The sequence below is a fragment of the Paramisgurnus dabryanus genome, chromosome 12, assembly GCF_030506205.2.
Source record: "Paramisgurnus dabryanus chromosome 12, PD_genome_1.1, whole genome shotgun sequence".
NCBI classification, from domain to species: Eukaryota; Metazoa; Chordata; class Actinopteri; order Cypriniformes; family Cobitidae; genus Paramisgurnus; species Paramisgurnus dabryanus.
In genome coordinates this window covers 29,287,280-29,309,349 of record NC_133348.1, presented here as the reverse complement: position 1 = coordinate 29,309,349, position 22,070 = coordinate 29,287,280, and the positions used below count along the sequence as shown (strand labels likewise).

The 22,070-nt window shown below is 40.3% G+C and overlaps 1 protein-coding gene across 5 annotated transcripts in view; it reads left to right on the top strand.

Moving 5' to 3' along the window:
- Nucleotides 1-21,345, top strand: part of lama2 (laminin, alpha 2) — a 260,335-nt gene extending 238,990 nt beyond the window's left edge. For 4 of the 5 annotated variants that reach the window (XM_065268827.1, XM_065268826.1, XM_065268825.1 and 1 more), the window contains 13 exons: nucleotides 1,281-1,401; nucleotides 3,176-3,382; nucleotides 6,551-6,702; nucleotides 6,785-6,961; nucleotides 10,460-10,625; nucleotides 14,932-14,988; nucleotides 15,398-15,510; nucleotides 15,595-15,784; nucleotides 15,956-16,114; nucleotides 19,548-19,701; nucleotides 19,789-19,919; nucleotides 20,030-20,252; nucleotides 20,343-21,345. In XM_065268827.1, the coding sequence (XP_065124899.1) occupies nucleotides 1,281-1,401; nucleotides 3,176-3,382; nucleotides 6,551-6,702; nucleotides 6,785-6,961; nucleotides 10,460-10,625; nucleotides 14,932-14,988; nucleotides 15,398-15,510; nucleotides 15,595-15,784; nucleotides 15,956-16,114; nucleotides 19,548-19,701; nucleotides 19,789-19,919; nucleotides 20,030-20,252; nucleotides 20,343-20,497 (2,005 nt within the window). In that variant the 3' untranslated portion in view covers nucleotides 20,498-21,345. The remainder of the gene's footprint in view (nucleotides 1-1,280; nucleotides 1,402-3,175; nucleotides 3,383-6,550; nucleotides 6,703-6,784; nucleotides 6,962-10,459; nucleotides 10,626-14,931; nucleotides 14,989-15,397; nucleotides 15,511-15,594; nucleotides 15,785-15,955; nucleotides 16,115-19,547; nucleotides 19,702-19,788; nucleotides 19,920-20,029; nucleotides 20,253-20,342) is intronic. The other variant, XM_065268824.1, reaches the window with a different exon arrangement.
- The last annotated feature ends 725 nt before the right edge of the window (nucleotides 21,346-22,070 follow it).

The following is a 22,070-nucleotide window of genomic DNA, read 5'->3' as shown; positions in this document are numbered from 1 at the left end:
TAGATAAAAATTATATTAGAGGAACGGATATTTGCATTCAACTTTACCTCATATGTGTGATTCCGCGTCCCCGTGAACTCTGGCGAACTTTGGCGTTGTACCAAGATGAATCTAGAAATCTCTACTAATATTACGTTGAGACGGTCACATTTTAAACCATACATTTTCTACACAGAGGAGGTTAACTGCACATTACCGTACTGGGGTTTGGAAACGTTTTCCTCAGATAGCAAAATGCAGCAGCAACAGTAAAGAGCTCGTGAGCGCGCTCAGACGTTGATGACGTCAGCGACTGCGCTGAATGCAGCCTGCCGCCAGAAGTAATGTAACACGATCAACACTATCAAAACGGCGAAAATCTCTGAAAAGTGACAAGGATGCAGAGAAGAATTAAGAATATTGTGCATATTAAACAGATTAAAAGACAAACAACAGATTAATGGACGCTTCTTTGATTTTGAAGCTCAAAAAACCAAGGGGGCAACTGCCCCCTCAGTTTGAATGGGCATGACGCCTCTGCTCACCCCCATGTCATCCAAGATGTTATTGTCTTTCTTTGTATAGTCGAAAAGAAAAAAATTTTTTTTGAGAAAAACATTTCAGGTTTTTTCTCCATATAGTGGACTTTAGTGAACTTCAATAGTTTAAAGTTTCAATGCAGCTTTAAAGGGCTCTAAACGATCCCAACCGAGTAAGGGTCGCAAAAAAAGTACTTTTATATCACAACTTCTCGTCTTGCACTAGCCATGTGAAGCGCCAGCGTGAGCTTACGTATTACGCAATCACGTGGAAAGGTCACGTGTGCAAAACTACCGTTCCAGTGTTTACAAGTGTGGAGAAAGAGGACCGTTATGATGTTGTTGTATGTGGAAAGATATTAATTATTTGTCTTTGTGTTTATTGTTTAAAATGGTCCGCAAGTGTGCGTTTCACATATGTGACGTGTGACCTTTCCACGTGATTACGATATACAAAGCGCGCGGCTAGTGCAAGACAAGAATATTTTTGTGTGAAAATGATGATGGTTTCACTAGATAAGACCCTTATGGGGGTGAGTAAATTATCGTGATTTTTATGAAAGTGGAGGAATCCTTAAGGGATCAGTTTGCTACCATCTGTCATTAGAGATAGACTGTTTAAGAAATGGCCCATCACAACATTATGTTCCTGTATGAGTTGGAGATACACCAGTTTGGATCCACACGTGCTTGAATCTGTATGTTGGTCTCTCAGATAAATAGAGCAATGTTTTGAGAGGTGTCTCTTCTGTGATATCTCAGGTCAGAGGTAGTTTTGAAGGGATTTTCTGGCTGTATTAAAGACATCGAAGTTTCCAGAACTCCATACAATCTGCTGAGTAGCCCAGATTACACAGGACTGACTAAAGGATGCTCAATTGAGGTAAGACAATAAAAGATTCATTCTTTCTTCTTCATGAGGGAAACAAAAGCTCAGATGTTCTTAGAATGAAGATGATGCCTGTTTGTTTGCTGATGTCACTTAATAACTTTAGAAAATTTAATACTAGTGGTCATTATGAGAGATTTGTACTCAACGCACCATATTTTAACTGATCTAATACAAGATACACAAATTTGTAACATGAAGATGATGAATAGGACATCTTTACATCTGTTATCACGTAGGGTGTACTCACTTTTGTTGCCACCTATTTTGACATTAATGGCTGTATGTTAAGTTCTTTTAGGAGGACAGCAATTCTATACTGCAATACAAGCAGCACATTGACTACTCTAAAATATAACAATATATATACACTCACCTAAAGGATTATTAGGAACACCTGTTCAATTTCTCATTAATGCAATTATCTAATCAACCAATCACATGGCAGTTGCTTCAATTAATTTAGGGGTGTGGTCCTGGTCAAGACAATCTCCTGAACTCCAAACTGAATGTCACAATGGGAAATAAAGGTGATTTAAGCAATCTTGAACGTGGTATGGTGGTTGGTGCCAGACGGGCCGGTCTGAGTATTTCACAATCTGCTCAGTTACTGGGATTTTCACGCACAACCATTTCTAGGGTTTACAAAGAATGGCGTGAAAAGGGAAAAACATCCAGTATGCAGCAGTCTTGTGAGCGAAAATGCCTTGTTGATGCTAGAGGTCAGAGGAGAATGGGCCGACTGATTCAAGCTGGTAGAAGAGCAACTTTGACTCAAATAACCACTCGTTACAACAGAGGTATGCAGCACAGCATTTGTGAAGCCACAACACGCACAACCTTGAGGCAGATGGGCTACAACAGCAGAAGACCCCACCGGGTACCACTCATCTCCACTACAAATAGGTAAAAGACATGAGCTCACCAAAACTGGACAGTTGAAGACTTGAAAAATGTTGCCTGGTCTGATGAGTCTAGATTTCTGAGACATTCAGATGGTAGAGTCAGAATTTGGCATAAACAGAATGAGAACATGGATCCATCATGCCTTGTTACCACTGTGCAGGCTGGTGGTGGTGGTGTAATGGTGTGGGGGATGTTTTCTTGACACACTTTAGGCCCCTTAATGCCAATTGGGCATCGTTTAAATGCCACAGCCTACCTGAGCATTGTTTCTGACCATGTCCATCCCTTTATGACCATCATGTACCCATCCTCTGATGGCTACTTCCAGCAGTATAATGCACCATGTCACAAGCTTGAATCACTTCAAATTGGTTTCTTGAACATGACAATGAGTTCACTGGACTAAAATGGCCCCACCAGATCTCAACCCAATAGAGCATCTTTGTGTGCCCTGGATGTGCATCCCACAAATCTCCATCACCTGCAAGATGCTATCCTATCAATATGGGCCAACATTTCTAAAGAATGCTTTCAGCACCTTGTTGAATCAATGCCACGTAGAATTAAGGCAGTTCTGAAGGCGAAAGGGGGTCAAACACAGTATTAGTATGGTGTTCCTAATAATCCTTTAGGTGAGTGTATGTTTTTAAGCAACTAATAAAAAGCACAAATTTCAGTGCAGGTCAAAACTGCTCAAGGATGCCAAATCACCTAAGGACCCCAGAGGGTTAAAACACCCAGTATTGAATGCTTTAGTAAACTTAAATAGCCTGTCACCTGTCTGCAAAGTCATTGTTTAGTCTTTAAGACAATTTACGTTGTTTCTTCTGTAAATGAAAGCATTTGTGTTTTTGGCTTTCAGAATCTTCACACAGTGAGCTTCCCCAGGCCTGGATACATGGAGCTGAAACCCATGACGTTTGATGCGGGCTCAGAAATCACGCTCTCTTTCAGTACAAAGAAGGAGAACGGCACCATTCTGTTTGGCAGAGGAGGCGTGACCTCAATGACACACAGTCTGCCTCCCGCCCATATTTCACAACGCAGATCCCGCAGACAGACAGGAGAGGTGTGTGTGTACATATACTGTAAAACCTTTGCTGTTTAAGACACATTTGATTTTGTCCAATGTGATACACACACTACAACCCTGTAGCCAGACTCTTTATCATCATGTGATGGAGTTTTAAAGATCCTATATGGCGTTGCTAAAAAGCACAATATTTGGTGTATTTGGTGTAATACAACGTGTTAACGTGGTTTATGGTTCAAAAAACACATTCTTTTCCACGTACCATACATTATTTTTGTTCCCTACTGAAAAAATGTCAATTTGTGTAAGCGGAAATGGTACGCTCCTAACCGTATTGAAAGATCAGCCCCAAAGCAATAAAGGCAGGGTTGCCAGATCTGCATTTTAAAAACAGCCCAATGGCCATTCAAAATTAGTCCAACAGCAGCCAAATGACTATTCACGGTCTATGACATCATAGGGATTTAAAAGCAGTACTGTTGTGTTACTCTTGTGAGATGTCATACACCGATCGATCTGAGCAGCACCACATGCAGATGTATTTTTGTAATGTCTAAGATGTCACTGTATTGTTTTTATATCAAGTGAATCTACTGGCTTACATTGTAACAATAATGGTTATAAAACTTTATTTCATTACATCATCCATTTGCCATCCCCTCACGGTCAATTCTTGACGACATGGGGTGAAGACTCCCATCATTCAATGCTTCTTAAAGGAGTAGTCCACTTTAAAGGATTAGTCCATTTTCTTAAAAAAATCCAGATAATTTACTCACCACCATGTCATCCAAAATGTTGATGTCTTTCTTTGTTCAGTTGAGAAGAAATTATGTTTTTTGAGGAAAACATTCCAGGATGTTTCTCATTTTAATGGACTTTAATGGACCCCAACACTTAACAGTTTTAATGCAGTTTCAAATTGCAGTTTCAACAGAGTTTTAAAGGACTCTAAACGATACCAAACAAGGCATAAGGGACTTATCCAGTGAAATGATTGTCACAAGAAAAAAAAGCACTTTTAAACCACAACTTCTCGTCTATCTCTGGTCCTGTAATGCGCCAGCGCGACCTCACGTAATTGCGTAGTGACGTAGAAAGGTCACGTGTTACATAGATGAAACGGACATTTGCGGACCATTTTAAACAATAAACTGACACAAAGACATTAATTAGTATCATTCCACATACAACAACGTCGGGACGGTCCTCTTTATCCTCACTTGTAAACACCTGGGGCGTAGTTTCGCATACGTCTTCCGTGACCTCTTTACGTGATGATGTATTACGTGAGGTCGCGCTGTCGTGGAAGTTGTGGTTTAAAACTGCAAAAGTGAATCGTTTCGCTAGATAAGACCCTTATGCCTCCTTTGGGATCATTTGAAACTCCACTTTGAAACTCCATTGAAACTGCAATTTTAAACTTAAAACCTGTTAGCTTAAGACAGGCTCCATCTCTCCTTACTTTTAAATCTAGACTCAAAACTTTTTTATTCTCAAAAGCCTTTGAGGAAAATTTTAATTAATGTGATTTTATTTTATTTTATTTTTCCTGTGTCTTTTATCTATTGATGTGATTTTATCTTATTTTCTCTTCTGTCTTTTATCTATTATTTTATCTATTTGGAAAGCACATTGGTCAACAGCTGTTGTTTTAAATTGTGCTATATAAATAAATTGTCATTGTCATTGTCATTAATAACGCATTACAACTGTTAAGTATTGGGGTCCATTAAAGTCCATTAAAATGAGAAAAATCCTGAAATGTTTTCCTCAAAAAACATAATTTCTTCTCAACTAAATAAAGATATCAACATTTTGGATGACATGGTGGTGAGTAAATTATCTGGATTTTTTGTAAGAAAATTGACTAATCCTCTAAAGATGGGGCCCATTGACTTACAATATTATTTGGGACTTCTCCTTTAACGCATCATCAGGCCGCATCTTTGTTTTTATATGGTGACATCTAGTGGCGAAAATGACATATTGTGGCTTTATCTAATGCGCAATGCTGCAGTAAATGCACTGCACATTAATGTATTCGGCAGAGTTTTGCAAAGGCTTAACTTTCAACCAGCTGGTTTTTATGTGAGCCCCTGTTATCCATACAGTCACAGTCATACAAAAGCTTTGCAATGTAAGTGAAGGTGATTATGGGTAATGGTAGAAGTCCAGGGAGCTGTGGCCTTCAGTACAAAATCATAATGAATCCACAAGGTTAGAGGAGTTTCATAGCTCATAAAAGAGATTTATTATACAGGCAGGATTGTAATTGCTTCTGCCCTTCTGCAAACAAAAGTTGATCTTTTTTTGTTACTGGGCGTAGACTACAGGCCGGCGGCACTGTGATCATTTTAATTAAAATATGACTTACTACATCTTTGTCAGTTATGTCTTCTTCATATTTCTCTTCAGCTCAGCTCAGGGGCAGCACATCAATTATGTGGCGTGACTGTAGTAAGCAGTCGCCTCCGTAACCTCCCCATGATACTCCGTGTGTAAAAATAGATTTACAAGCCGCTGTTTTGATGGATCGCGTCCAATTTACGATAACCCTCCCGGGAAAGGCTCCTGGACCGCCACCTTTTGAAAATCATTATCGCTCGTAAATTAAGTGGATGTCATTTTGCGAGAGCGCGGCTTTGGGAGGCCAAGAGTTCTCAGCGCCGCTCCTCATTCATTTCTCCAGTTTACGTTGTGGTCAGGGTCACCGGCGCTGCATGCGTGATGCTGATGGTTTGGAGATAGGAGCCTGCTCCTGCATCGCTCTCCTCAATTCCCATTCAGTGTGAAGAGGATTCGAGTGTGAGCTCAGAGCTGTCCACATGATTACTGTTCTCACTTCCTTTGAATATATTACCGTGAGGGATTTTCAATTTGAAAACATGACAATTTGCTGTTTTATCAAAAGTGCTTGTTTGTTTCTGTTCATTAAGGATTTGTCTAAAACAGGGTTTCCAGTGTCATCCCTTAAAGCAAAACATAAACATTAAAGGGTGCCTAACTATAATGTATCACAAACAAAAAAGCTGTCCAAGGTGATGTTGTGTAGTTGCCAGGCCATTGCTCTTCAGTTCCTAGGGTGATCTTACTGGTTTGAAGGTGTTTGCATACCATCTCAAGTTAAAACAGAGACAGAATAAATAGGGATAATAAAAATTAAATATTTCCTGTAATAGTTGAATCTTTGTCTTTCTGTAGCCTTTCCTGTCTGTCCACCTGAATAAAGGAGCTCTGGAGGTTCTGGTGTTTACAGGATTTAAAAACCCACGCAGGGCTATCAGAAAAGCAGACAAAGGAATACTGCATGATGGACGAGAACACTCACTGCGGATCCAGAGACCGCATGCATTGTAAGTCCACCCCCCTCCTCTCTTTCTCTCTCTCTCGTCTGAGTTTATTATTTTTAATCCAACAGAATGTGTGTTTGTGTAGGTCTTTCTCTGTCCAGGTGGATGAAGAACCCCTCATCCAGCAGACGTTGCTCAGCAGTCAGCCAATAAGCATTCATCGCCTCTTCATTGGTGGTGTTCCTGTCGGCATGGGGTCAGGTCAACAGAGGTCAAATGTGCCGTTTGAGGGCTGCATCTGGAACCTTCTGATCAACACTGTGTATGTCACCTCTACAAAATCAACCATATGGCTTTAAAAATATAAACTTTGTTGAGAACTGTTGTTTAAAGCGGGCATATCATGAAAATGTGACTTTTTCCATGTTTAAGTACTATAATTGGGTTCCCAGTGCTTTCATCAACCTAAAAAAATGCGAAAAGATCAACCCAGTAACTTAGTTTTGGTAAACCATTCTCTGCAAGCATGTGAAAAAATTGGTCATTGAAATTTGTATCCCCTTGTGATGTCAGAAGGGGATAATACCGCCCCTTAATCTGCACTATCCAACCATGGCACTGCTATTTAGTGCAGAGATCAACTCATTTGCATTTAAAAGGACACACCCCAAACTGCAATTTTTATGATGCTATAATGCATTATCGATATGATATTTTGAGCTAAAACTTCACATGCGTACTCAGGGGATACCAAAGATTTATTTTACATCTTAAAAAGTTTTGTGAAATGTGCCCTTTAATAGTATAGAGAAATCACAGATAGAGTTCTTTGGAGATTAGGTTCTTGATGTTACGTGACATTACCTGTTTGCGCTTGTTAACTCTTCCCCGCCAGCATTTTTTATGATTTTCATAAAAGTTTAATGCCTTCCAGAAAATGTTCTTCTTTTAATATATAAACATACAATATATCAAATGAAAGAACAGACCCTCTGCTTTCAAAAGAAAATTTTAATCCTTTCTTCAATTCTTCTTTTTTTCACCTCTCAAATGTGTTTTTTTTATATATATAAACATTTGAACAAAAAGCTAAGATAATTGCATTTTTTGTAAAGGATCAAAACACAATGCAGAGAGTTTTTACTGTTTTTGGATCAGTGGATGTTTTAGTGTTTTATAGGTTGGGTAAGAGTGCCACCTAGTGGATAATAGTGGAAATAGGGATTACCGTAAAACTCGTCATTGGCAGAGAAGCGAAGATTACTCGTCAATGGTGGGGAAAGAGTTAAAGGGATAGTTCACCAAAAAATTTAAATTCTGTTATCATTTACTCACCCTTAAAGGATAATTCCGGTATTTAACACTTTGAGTCTCATTTCTGGTTTGTTTTGGATGAACTACAGTGATGGACACAGAAATTTTGACAATGGTTAGTGTCTTGACTTTTTGACTCGTTTAGAAGCGTCTCTTGACTGCATCAGAATGGAAGTCAATGACCATGCACAAACATGTCATTAAAACAACACTTAACGTTAATTTTCAAAACTGTGGTACTCACAGAGTGGTTTGTGGTGTTCGTTGATGATTAAAAACAAATATATCGGTGCAATGTATGATTTCAAATAAGGTTATTTGCTATAGTGGAACTATTTTTTCAGATACCTCACAACCGCGTATATACTTCCGCTCTATATTTGAGTCTGAAGCTTTAACTCACTCCCGACCACTTGATGGCGACAACCACTTTGTTGTACAAGGAGGCTGAACGGAACTCGGTGTCTAGCATATAGACATTCACAATCGAGCTCAACTTCAAACCTAAGGCTGGTCACTGAGCCATCAAATATGGGAAAAAGTGAGTCTTCCAAGTGAAGTCAATGGAATTTTACAAAATGCCAAATAAAACACGTCAGAAACTGTATTTCGCTACACAACTTGTTTTTAATCATCAACGAACACCACAAACCACTCGGTGAGTAGAACAGTTTTGAAAATGAACGTTAAGTGTTGTTTTAATGACATGTTTGTGCATGGTCATTGACTTCCATTCTGAAGCAGTCAAGAGACGCTTCTAAACGAGTCAAAAACTCAAGACACGACCCATTGTCAAAATTTCAGTGTCCATCACTGTAGTTCATCCAAAACAAACCAGAAATGAGACTCAAAGTGTTAAATACCGGAATTATCCTTTAAGTTGTTACAAACCTGTATACATTTTTTTGTTCTGTTGAACACAAATGAAGATATTCTGAAAAATGTTTGTAACCAAGCGATCTGGGGCACCATTGACTTCAATAGTAGGAAAAGATACTACTATGATAGGCAATGGTGCCCCAGATCTGTTTGGTTACAAAATAATTCAGAATATTTTCATTTGTTTAACAGAACAAAGAAATTGATGGAACAAACTGAGGGTGAGTAGATTATAAAAAATATAATTTTGGGTAAACTATCCCTTTAAGTCTGACATTACACACCATCACTTCCAAATGCTTTGGGACGCTGTGAGACTATAGTGTACACACAGTAATCTTAGATTAAATGTGTGATATGAATAAATAGCATTTGAGATTGAAGTCTGATATGAATTGAGTGGAGGTTTAGACCTGGAAACAGTTTTTCTTACATCATGACTTAACAAGCAGATAATGTTCTTGGCGCCGGCTGCATCAGCTGGGCGTATACCCGGTCGTAAGACTAGTCTGGGCGTAAAATGATCTTAAAATCCTATGTACAGTTTACACCTGTTACACCATCTAGGCATAACGCAGGTTTGAGACTAAATCTTATGTATAGTCAACGGTAGGTGTAAGTAAAGTTTTGACTGGTTTCTATTGCAAAAATAGAAATAATTAAATTGAAGAGACATTGGCACGTCTGATTCACACAGGATACGCGAGCAGGCTTTCATGCATGGCAGATTAAATTCTTATGCGTTACTTAGATATTAAGAAGAGCTTATTAACAGCTTTGTTTTATTTCATTTTAATTCAGTCAAAATGTTTGAATTAATCAGCAAATTATTACATTTTGTGCAAACAGAAAAAGCTTTCATTTATTTATGGAGGTTGTGTTTGAAGGGTGACGCACCCAACTTGCAACCGACCAAGATCTACTGTATGTGTTGGTTTCTGAGATCTTTAGGGCGCTGGTACAGAGAAGATGAAACATCTTTACAGGTTCATCATAAACCTTTTGCCTGCCAGTGGTGGATTATTTAGCTGTGACATGAGATCTTTTCATATTGTCTTAGGTTTAAATTGCACACATCACTTAAATTAGCAAAACTCACATTATTGATCTTAAAGTGCAGTTAATATAAAATGATAAATGAGGTTGTAGTGCTATTTGTTCAGTATATGTTTTGTTTCCACCACAGACACCTCTGAAAGTAATGTTGGTACTGTTCTCTGTTACACATATAAACCCATAGCCAGTTAGTTAGCAGCCCTTTAATGCTATTAGAAGTCACCTTTAACAGCACAAACCTGCAAAACACAATTGACTGTAATGTGTCAGAACTGCTTTAAACATGAATCCATATTTCCCGGTCTCCTGTGGTTGTACATGAAGGTTCTTGTTTTCCTCCCAGTGCAGTCAGGAGCTAAACGCTGTATGACATTAATAATCACTGTTGGTTTATCTTCCTCTAATGAGGAATATGAATCTCTGTCAGTGACTGTGTGTTGTTTCCACCAGAGTCAAGCGCTTTGCCATCTAATTTAAACCTGTCTGTCCTTCCTCATATCTCTGTACATTATTCATTTTATTGCATTGTCACATGTGCAGTTGTATCATGTCTCTTTCATGTCTACTACAGCCCTGTGGATTTCTCTCAACCCGTCGCCTTTGAAAACGCAGAGATTGGTCATTGTCCTGACTTGGCTTCACCACCAACTGAGGTTCCTGAGGAAGAAGAAGAAGAAGAGGAGGATGAGACCACGCCCACTCCTGCGATCAGACCAACACCTGCCAAACCTCCACCGGTACCAAAGAGTTATTGCTAGTTAAGAAGATTAACTATCACACAAGCATCCAATTTACAACTTACACTTCTGACCAGCTGTTGGCTGATTTTGTTAAATAAGCTTTGATGCAGCATGCACTAATTCTTGTCTAGTGTACTATTTTGGACAAATAGCATCAGTTGGGTCAGTTTTTACTTTAGCTTGAGGAAGAAGATGAGAAATAATGTAGTGATGGAGAGAGCGAGAGAACAGGTGCATGGTAATGATGGAGTGTTTTCCAGGTCATTACTCTTATAGATGAGGTGAAATCAGGAGTTAGAGCCGAGATTTAGAGCGGGTGTGTGAAGATCTATTGGAGCTTTACTGCAGTAGTTTATATACTGCTTGTGTTTCTTCTCAGTAGACAAGTTTCCATTTCAGATTTACATAAAACTGTTGCTATATTTTCTTCATGGGAAATAGCAGCGTTTCTGTTAACCAATCTTATTTGACTAATACTTAAATTTTACTCTTGTGATCATTTAAATCATGTTGACAGATTTAGGTTTAGTTAGGTTTACATCTCAGACACAGTGGCGGCTCGTGACTGCTCTTCCGAGGGGCGCAAATCCAAAATATGTTTTCGGAGTGTTGTGTGTTGCTCTGGTTTTTTAAATATGTTTTTGTTGCGTCATGTAAACCATGTGCATCACGTTTTGTCAAAATAAGTGCCTGCTCCACACGCGACAAAACCGTTTATGATAAAAGAGACGCTCACGTTCACAAAATACACGCAAGACACTCCCTTAACAGTAAACTCTGATTACGCATGAGATTATGCGAGAGTCTCTTTTTTCATAAACCCTTTAGATGCATCTGCAGCAGGCACTTATTTTGACAAGACACGTGATCCACACAGGATCTCTCGAATCACAGAACACATATTTTGAAATGACGAACCACACACATGATGGGCTACATACATGTTGTGACGAACTTCACATTGTGCGCCCTCGAAAAAAGAAGTCACCGACCGTCACTGCTCAGACACCGCGCTAGCTCTTTTTTGATGTAGACGTGTTTTCCTAGCATTTATGGAAAGCATTCTTGATATTTGGGAGCGGTCACGTGTGAGGTGTTTCTGTGAAGTTGTAGTACACAATCACTAAACATTAAAACACTGCTACAACCTGAATGCATGCTCACGATTGAATTATGGGCGGGGTCATGCTCGGTAGCTCCGGTGCATCATGGAGCCACTGTTTTAGCCCCGCCCCTAATTCAACGTGAGCATCCATTCAGGTTGTAGCGGTATTTGAAAGTTAATAGAGACGACAGTTTTCCCACAAGTTAGCGTGGTTTCAGCATTAATATCACATTTTTCTGTGATGTCACAAACTGATAACACATTTAAAATCGGACTTTAAAGAGTGATCATGTGACTTTTATGCATGTCATGTGCCCTGTAAATGCAAAGAAACTAGGTGTGTTCGACTTCATGCGGCGCTGGTTAGAATAGAAATGTAGGTTTTAAATTTAGTCTAAATTTAGTTTGAACTGCCGCTGAAGCCATGTGACTGTGACGTATGGTATCAAAGTACAGCGAGAGCGTTTCGAGAGCAGCCAGATGGCTCAGCAAAAGACTATGAGAAGGCTTGTGTGACTCTGTGCAGTGTCAAAAGAAATGACAGACGGATGGTGTAAAAGTACAGCGAGAGCAATTTAAAAAATCATACAGAAAAGTCTAATTTCAACATGCTCGCACAGTACTTTGACGTCATCTGCCTGTCATTTCTTTTGGTGGTGCATTAACTGTATGTTCACAGTCACACCGCCGCAGACTATAGCTTCCAAATAAGCTTAGGCCGCCCGGTCAAGGACGCTTGTCAAAAAGTGCGGGGAGGCTTGTTGACGCTTTGGCCACTCTGAAGTCTGTTTTCTCGGAACTAATGTTTTGGTAGGAACGAAAGTTTACATTGTATGTTTCTCCAGAATCAGCCAGCGAAGAACTTCTAGGCTATATTCAGCTTGGTTGCTGGCGTTTTGCCGCTGCTTGCCGCTGAACCACATCATAGCTCATTACCATAAAGTTGAGCTTCTTTCAACTTTCTGATTGACGCTCTGGTTGCTCAAAATGCCCAAAACGATGCCGATGGATTTGACGCTACTTGCAGCTGAGAGAACCCAGCTTCCATTGTAAACCTACCAACCTTCCAACCTTCACTTCCACTAATAAACATTATAAATGTATGTTTTTATAACAGGTTAAACTCTTTGATATGCCTAAATATGTTATATTGTACTAAATAAAAAATTTTAATGAAAAGAAGCGAAATTCTAACCTCTATTGGTATTTCAATAATCTATGCTCATGTTTCCCATTATTTTCTGGCATACAGTATAAACGACAACTAAAATATAATATTCAATTCAAAAAGGGTTCTGGTTGCAACTTTTATTAAAATATAAATTTTTAAACAAATTCACCATTTAATTCACTTTGTTCTCTATTAACTCTTTTGCCGCCAGCCTTTTTGAAAAAAAAGTTGCCAGCCAGCGCCAGCGTTTTTCATGATTTTCACAAAAGTTTAATGCCTTCCAGAAAATGTTCTTCTTCAAATATATAAACATATAATATACCAAATGATAAAACAGACCCTCTGCATTCAAACAAAAAAAACCGTTTCATCCTACCTTCAGTAGTTCTTTTGTAATCAGCTTTTGAATATGGGTAGGTTTCTGCAAAAACACCACATTTTGAGCAAAAAGCAGAGATAATTAAATTTTTGTGACAGACTTTTCATAGAGATCCCATTCAGAGCGATCTTTAAAACAGACACGAACACGCAGCCACTTGCTGTAGGGCAATACTTTCGGGTTTAAAAAGTTGCAGAAGGAAAGCCGGAAATATTCGTCATTGGCAGAGAAGCGTTTTTTCTTGGTTGACGAGATAACTCGTCAATGGCGGCGAAAGAGTTAAATAGAGGAAGCACAGGGCACACGTCCCTACGGCAAGGAGCAGGTGTCTGGCTTGATGGCTCCATCTTCAACTCCTCCATCAACAAAAGCCAAACTCGCTGATCGGTCTGTGCAGAACTGCATGAACTTGAACACACCTATCATTTCTATTGCAGTTTTGTGATATACTCTTTTGTTTTGTTTTTCAAATTCCCCCACCCCCCAAAAAAATCTTATGCGAGCTTCAAAACTTTTTTGTGATATATAGGAGTTTGTAGCAAAATTTCCACTTCCATTGGCCGTATTTTTTTCATTTGTGCAGTTTAAAGTACACCGTACACAGGGTTTCCCGCAGCACTTTTCAGTTCAGGTGGCCCACCTAAGCTGGGATACCCTACCACCTTAACTAGGTCTTACAAAAAAATTTGCTGCACAAAAGGCTGTCAAGTGCATCTCGGAGAATAGCGTGGAGGGCACACGTCACATGGCCGAAATGAGAGAAAGACATGGTCCGTCACTGTCTGGAGGATAACTAGCCTGTTGATAAAACATTTAATTCATTAATAATCTAGTATGTGTTCATTTTCTGACATAGTTTCTTCAAAATTGAGTTTTATTTGAATGTTTTAAATAAAAATATTTTCATCATGACGCATATGCCCGTTTGATTGCCACGCCCCCGGCCCGCCCACCTGCACAACCCTACCACCTTAACTAACAAATTTTCTGCAGGAAACCCTGGTACACACTACAAATCTTTAAATAAGTAATAAAAACAGACATAAATCAGACCATTTATGTATTATTGATGGTACAGTAAGCACACTGAATTGTAAAACTCAATCTTAGATGAATTTGGATTTTATACTAAAATATCGTTTATGTGCAGACTTTTGAATCTTAGCACATTTTGATATCTCTGCTAAAACTAATGAAGACCCTAAAGTGAGACTACTGTAATCTAATGAAGAAATGAGAAGCCGTTCTCATGCTGGCACTCATTTGCTATTGGCCATATAGGAATTGAAGTTTATGTGAATAAGAAGCAGTACGATGTAGAGATCAGATGCTCTCCAAAGGGTTACAGTAAATGCTGTCATTCATCACAGTGGTCATATTAGACTAGTTCATAATTATAATAAAGACTAGTTAGGCTAGTATTTTCAATTCGCAATTTCAGTTTGTGCAATTTGAAGTGTAATGGAAACACAACTATTAAACAGGTTAAGCCAATAGAGAGTTTCCTTACAGTAGTTGTTAAACTGTGTTTCATTTAATGCATTAATGCTTTCATGCTCTTTAGTAATGCTTGATCTGCTGTACTGTATTTCTGAGCTCTGCTGCTTCATTATGTTTCTTTCTGCTGCTGTCACTCTGCTGCTATCAGGCCACGGCCCCCACTGAGATCAGCCCCTTGCCAGACACGCCCACCAAAGAGCCCCGGGTATTAACAATACTCCACATGCCAACATGCACAAAACACACATACACACATCTGGTTTATTATCTCCATGGGGACAATCAATAAATGTAATGATTTTTATAACTTTCTGCATTATTATAAAAAACATTATGTACAATTTACAAGCTTGCTTACCTTATTTGAGGTCCACACATTGACATAAGTCCCCATAAGTTGGTGTGTATTCAGGTTTAAGTCCCCATCTTCGGATACACACAAACACACACAGAAGCAGAATCAGAGAATGTATGAACAGATCTGTTAAAGGTTAAAGAGGTTTAAAATGTCTTTCTTTAGTGTGCATACACATGTTTTGAAAGTGATGAGAATAAATAATTTGTCCTTTGGCGCCATCTGCTGTTATTCCTGATGAGCTCGGTGTGATTCGCAGGGTTCCTGTGCTGTTGCAGCAGATCCTGTCATCCTAGAACAGGCTAAACAGTTCGGTCTGTCCCGAAACAGTCACATGGCCTTTGAATTTGATGACACCAAAGTGAAAAACAGGTGAGTGAACCATCATCCTCATCATGTCTGTTCTGAGCTTGAGCTTTTGTTTTATGACACACATGTATGTGTATGTGTGTGCAGGTTGATAATAGAGTTTGAGATGCGAACAGAGGCAGATTCTGGTCTGGTCTTCTACATGGCCAGAATAAACCATGCTGACTTTGCCACCATCCAGGTGAAGGGGGGAATAGCTCACCTGAGTTATGATCTGGGCAGTGGTAACACCTCCACCAGCGTGCAGCGCATAGTTAACGACGGACAGTGGCACAAGGTTTGACAGACACATTCTGTAAACACTGCGTCCATTACTGTATTATTTCTAGGTTAGGTAGTACAGTGATGTATAATTAGTTAAGTTTATGTTTTTTTTATTAAAGAGTTTTTTATTTATTGAACTCAGTCTGTGCTTTTATGTATTCAGTGGCTTTGAATCTGTGTGTAGTTTCGTGTTGTAAGAGAGAAGCAGAGAGGAATTCTGACCATCGATGGCCGTTATTCAAATCAAACGACCAGCCCAAAGAAAGCTGATATTCTGGATGTTGTGGGAATGTTGTATGTGGGGGGCTTACCCATCAATTACACCACCAAACGCATCGGACCTGTGAGTACACACATACACATCCTCATAAACTCCTCACGCATCACAAGCAACCTCAAAAACACCACACACATCACACACAACCTCCTAAACACCTCACGCATCACACACACAACCTCGTAAACACCTCACGCATCACACACACAACTTCAGACACTGCTCACGCATCACACACACACAACCTCGTAAACACCTCATGCTCCACACACAACCTCAAAAACAGCTCACGCATCACACACATCTTTAGAAACACCTCACTCATCAAAATAAACCTCAAAATCACTACACACTTCACACACAACCTCCTAAACACCTCATGCATCACACACACAACCTCAGAAACACCTCACGCATCACGCAACTTCAGAAACACCACACGCATCACACACACACAACCTCGTAAACACCTCATGCTCCACACACAACCTCAGAAACACCACACGCATCGCACACAACCTCGTAAACAGCTCACGCATCACACACAACCTCATAAACACCTCACGCTTCACACACAACCTCTAAAACAGCTCACGCATCACACAACCTCGTAAACACCTCACGCTCCACACACACAACCTCAGAAAGACCTCACGCATCACACACAACCTCAGAAACAGCTCACGCATCACACACAACTTCAGAAACACCTCACGCATCACACACACACAACCTCGTAAACACCTCACGCATCACACACAACCTCGTAAACACCTCACGCATCACACACAACCTCGTAAACACCTCACGCATCACACACAACCTCATAAACACCTCACGCATCACACACAACCTCAAAAACAGCTCACGCATCACACACACAACCTCAAAAACAGCTCACGCATCACACACAACCTCATAAACACCTCACGCTTCACACACAACCTCTAAAACAGCTCACGCATCACACACAACCTCATAAACACCTCACGCATCACAAGCAACCTCAAAAACACCTCACGCATCACACACAATCTCATAAACTGCTCACGCATCACACACAATTTCATAAACTGCTCACGCATCACACACAATCTCATAAACTCCTCAGGCATCACACACAACCTCAGAAAGACCTAACGCATCACACACAACCTCAGAAAGACCTCACGCATCACACACAACCTCGTAAACACCTCACGCATCACACACAACCTCGTAAACACCTCACGCATCACACACAACCTCGTAAACACCTCACGCATCACACACAACCTCGTAAACACCTCACGCATCACACACACAACCTCGTAAACACCTCACGCATCACACACACAACCTCGTAAACACCTCACGCATCACACACACAACCTCGTAAACACCTCACGCATCACACACAACCTCGTAAACACCTCACGCATCACACACACAACCTCGTAAACAGCTCACGCATCACACACACAACCTCGTAAACAGCTCACGCATCACACACACAACCTCGTAAACAGCTCACGCATCACACACACAACCTCGTAAACAGCTCACGCATCACACACACAACCTCGTAAACACCTCACGCATCACACACACAACCTCGTAAACACCTCACGCATCACACACAACCTCAGAAAGACCTAACGCATCACACACAACCTCAGAAAGACCTCACGCATCACACACAACCTCGTAAACACCTCACGCATCACACACAACCTCGTAAACACCTCACGCATCACACACAACCTCGTAAACACCTCACGCATCACACACAACCTCGTAAACACCTCACGCATCACACACAACCTCGTAAACACCTCACGCATCACACACACAACCTCGTAAACACCTCACGCATCACACACACAACCTCGTAAACACCTCACGCATCACACACACAACCTCGTAAACACCTCACGCATCACACACACAACCTCGTAAACACCTCACGCATCACACACACAACCTCGTAAACACCTCACGCATCACACACACAACCTCGTAAACACCTCACGCATCACACACACAACCTCGTAAACAGCTCACGCATCACACACAACCTCAGAAAGACCTAACGCATCACACACAACCTCAGAAAGACCTCACGCATCACACACAACCTCGTAAACACCTCACGCATCACACACAACCTCGTAAACACCTCACGCATCACACACAACCTCGTAAACACCTCACGCATCACACACAACCTCGTAAACACCTCACGCATCACACACAACCTCGTAAACACCTCACGCATCACACACAACCTCGTAAACACCTCACGCATCACACACACAACCTCGTAAACACCTCACGCATCACACACACAACCTCGTAAACACCTCACGCATCACACACACAACCTCGTAAACACCTCACGCATCACACACAACCTCGTAAACACCTCACGCATCACACACACAACCTCGTAAACAGCTCACGCATCACACACACAACCTCGTAAACAGCTCACGCATCACACACACAACCTCGTAAACAGCTCACGCATCACACACACAACCTCGTAAACAGCTCACGCATCACACACACAACCTCGTAAACACCTCACGCATCACACACACAACCTCGTAAACACCTCACGCATCACACACAACCTCAGAAAGACCTAACGCATCACACACAACCTCAGAAAGACCTCACGCATCACACACAACCTCGTAAACACCTCACGCATCACACACAACCTCGTAAACACCTCACGCATCACACACAACCTCGTAAACACCTCACGCATCACACACAACCTCGTAAACACCTCACGCATCACACACAACCTCGTAAACACCTCACGCATCACACACACAACCTCGTAAACACCTCACGCATCACACACACAACCTCGTAAACACCTCACGCATCACACACACAACCTCGTAAACACCTCACGCATCACACACACAACCTCGTAAACACCTCACGCATCACACACACAACCTCGTAAACACCTCACGCATCACACACACAACCTCGTAAACACCTCACGCATCACACACACAACCTCGTAAACAGCTCACGCATCACACACACAACCTCGTAAACACCTCACGCATCACACACACAACCTCGTAAACAGCTCACGCATCACACACACAACCTCGTAAACAGCTCACGCATCACACACACAACCTCGTAAACAGCTCACGCATCACAAACACAACCTCGTAAACACCTCACGCATCACACACACAACCTCGTAAACACCTCACGCATCACACACACAACCTCGTAAACACCTCACGCATCACACACACAACCTCGTAAACACCTCACGCATCACACACACAGCCTCGTAAACACCTCACGCATCACACACACAACCTCGTAAACACCTCACGCATCACACACAACCTCGTAAACACCTCATGCATCACACATGTCTCTCTCTCTCTCTCTCTCTCTCTCTCTCTCTCTCTCTCTCTCTCTCTCTCTCTCTCTCTCTCTCTCTCTCTCTCTCTCTCTCTCTCTCTCTCTATTGCAGGTGTTGCACAGTATCAACGGCTGCATCAGAAATTTTAAGATGCTAAATCTGCCATTGGACATGGACAAACCCACATCCAGCTACCTCGTCGGATCCTGTTTTACCAATCCAGAGAAGGGAACTTATTTTGATGGAACTGGCTATGCCAAAGCTGGTAAGACTTGAGGAGTTAAGAAAAGAATTTGTACAGTGCATTTATTATATGCTATCAGTGATATATGGTGCTGTGTTTATTGTATAGTTGCTGCATATCGAGTTGGGAATGATGTGTCTTTGAATCTTGAGTTCCGGACAGCACAGAAGAGTGGAGTTCTGTTGGGCGTCAGCAGCCAAAAAATGGATGGACTTGGTATTGAACTTGCCAACGGAAAGGTATGAGTGAGATGAAAAGTGACATTTGTTTTTCTTTAAATGTTTTTGTAATTCTATAAAGTTTTTTTTAAATTGCTTATTAAAGAGTGTGTATGTTTGTGTGTGTGCAGCTCTTGTTCCATGCTAATAATGGAGCGGGCCGCTTCACAGCCATATATGAGCCTGATCAGGAGGCGGGGCTTTGTGATGGACAGTGGCACACTGTGTCCGCCCACAAACTGAAGCACCGCCTTGAACTCATTGTGGATGGGCGTAGGTCTGAGGCAGTGAGCCCTGATCCTCGCTCTCCCTCTGCCGATACCAATGACCCCATTTATGTGGGAGGATACCCAGGTACGTCCTTTAAACTCACTTGACATGCTGTCATAGAGTCAAATTAATTTTGGTGTGATTTTATGAATCCTATTCATGTTTGTGTTGCAGGCGGTGTGAATCAATCTGGACTCACTATAAACACATCATTTAAAGGCTGCATGAGAAACCTGAAAATCACTAAATCTGGAAAGATTCTGGAGGTGCAGATGAACAAAGCCTTGGAGCTCAGAGGAGTTCAGCCTCTCACCTGCCCTGCTGGATAAACACACACACAATGCACACACAAACACACACATGTTGGCATGTTAATGGAAGTCAATAGTGCCCCAGATCTGCTTGGTTACAAACATTCATCCAAATATCTTCCTTTGCATTCAGCAGAAAAAAGAACTAGTTTGTTTTTTAAGCCTTTTGGTTTGCATATGTAAACAACTAGCTGGATCTCACATTCATTTAACACAAATTCTGTAAAATTCCCAAAACTAACCAGAGACTGCAGAAACTACTCCAGACCTCAGACTCTTTAAAGTCATGAGGAGCATTAGACTTATTTTGTTTCAATCAAAACCTTAATAACCAAAACTGATTCTTAAGAAGAAATATTGAAGTAATAATTAAAACCAGACCACATTCATAGAAACAAATTCATATCTGACATTATTTACATTCATCCTTAAATGTTGCTCATAGTAGATGCCCATCTGAACACACAACACACGTTTAACACTCTCATGTAGAGTTTATTTTATTATCTACTTAGTTCATATTGTCCAATGTTATTAATGTAAAGAATCTTCTGAGTGTTCACACTTACATGATTCAGACATATGAGTCCTGATTCAGATCAGATTTTTTTGTTCATTTGCAAAAAAAAAATGGATTCGTTACAAAAAGATGAAGTGTGAATTTTAAAGATGAAACCGCATTTAAAGAACTGTGTCAGCTGCATGAGGAACAATGGCGAGGATATCTGTCTGCAGTGTTTGAATGGAAGTGATTCTGAAAGGTTTTCACGTGGTTTTCTCTCAGAGGTCTCTGTGTGGTTTTTTCTCCTTGTTTAGCATGCTGTGATATCATGAACTGTGTTTCAAAATAAAGAAATATCCCTGCACTTGGTTTCCTTTCTGCTCTGTTGAAATCACTTCTACAGTTGAGCAATTCAGTTCATAAACTGAGAAGAGATTCATATGTCAACAGTTGCAAATGTCAATCTTACTATAAAAAAGAAAGTTTAAGACCGTACTGATTTTTCAGATGTCAATATTTGGTGGCTTAAATACCAATGCGAGATTTCAGTTATAAAAAAACGTTTTCTATATTTTGGTAAGTGAGGCTTTAGGAAATATCACATCCATAACATTGACTCTTCTTCTTAAATATACACACGGAAATTTAAGTAAAATTTGTTTTTTGAAGAGCCGCCCCTTCTTCATTTGTTTGTGCATTTTAATTAACAGAATTCCTACACAGTTTTGTCTCCCAAATTTTTTTCCTTATTTGTCACATCCATAACACATGTATATTTCATTATCAATGTAAATATAAACATATGGTTCAACATATTGGTAATAAATGCATTCTCCAAGAAAATGTGATTTTATTTTTGACTGAAAATAATAGTTATTTATACTGATAGTTATTTTATCCCAATTATCATATTAAATGTGCATTAATGAGCGACTGATAGATCTTCAAACTGTGATTTAAGTGTAGATGCTGTAATATCAGTTTCCTATCAGATTTTAGCTTTGTGAATTGGTTACAGAGGGAATTAAAGCATTTTTCTTTCAGTCTTTTCCAAAAGACACATAAAATATGAAATAATGATATTATCCG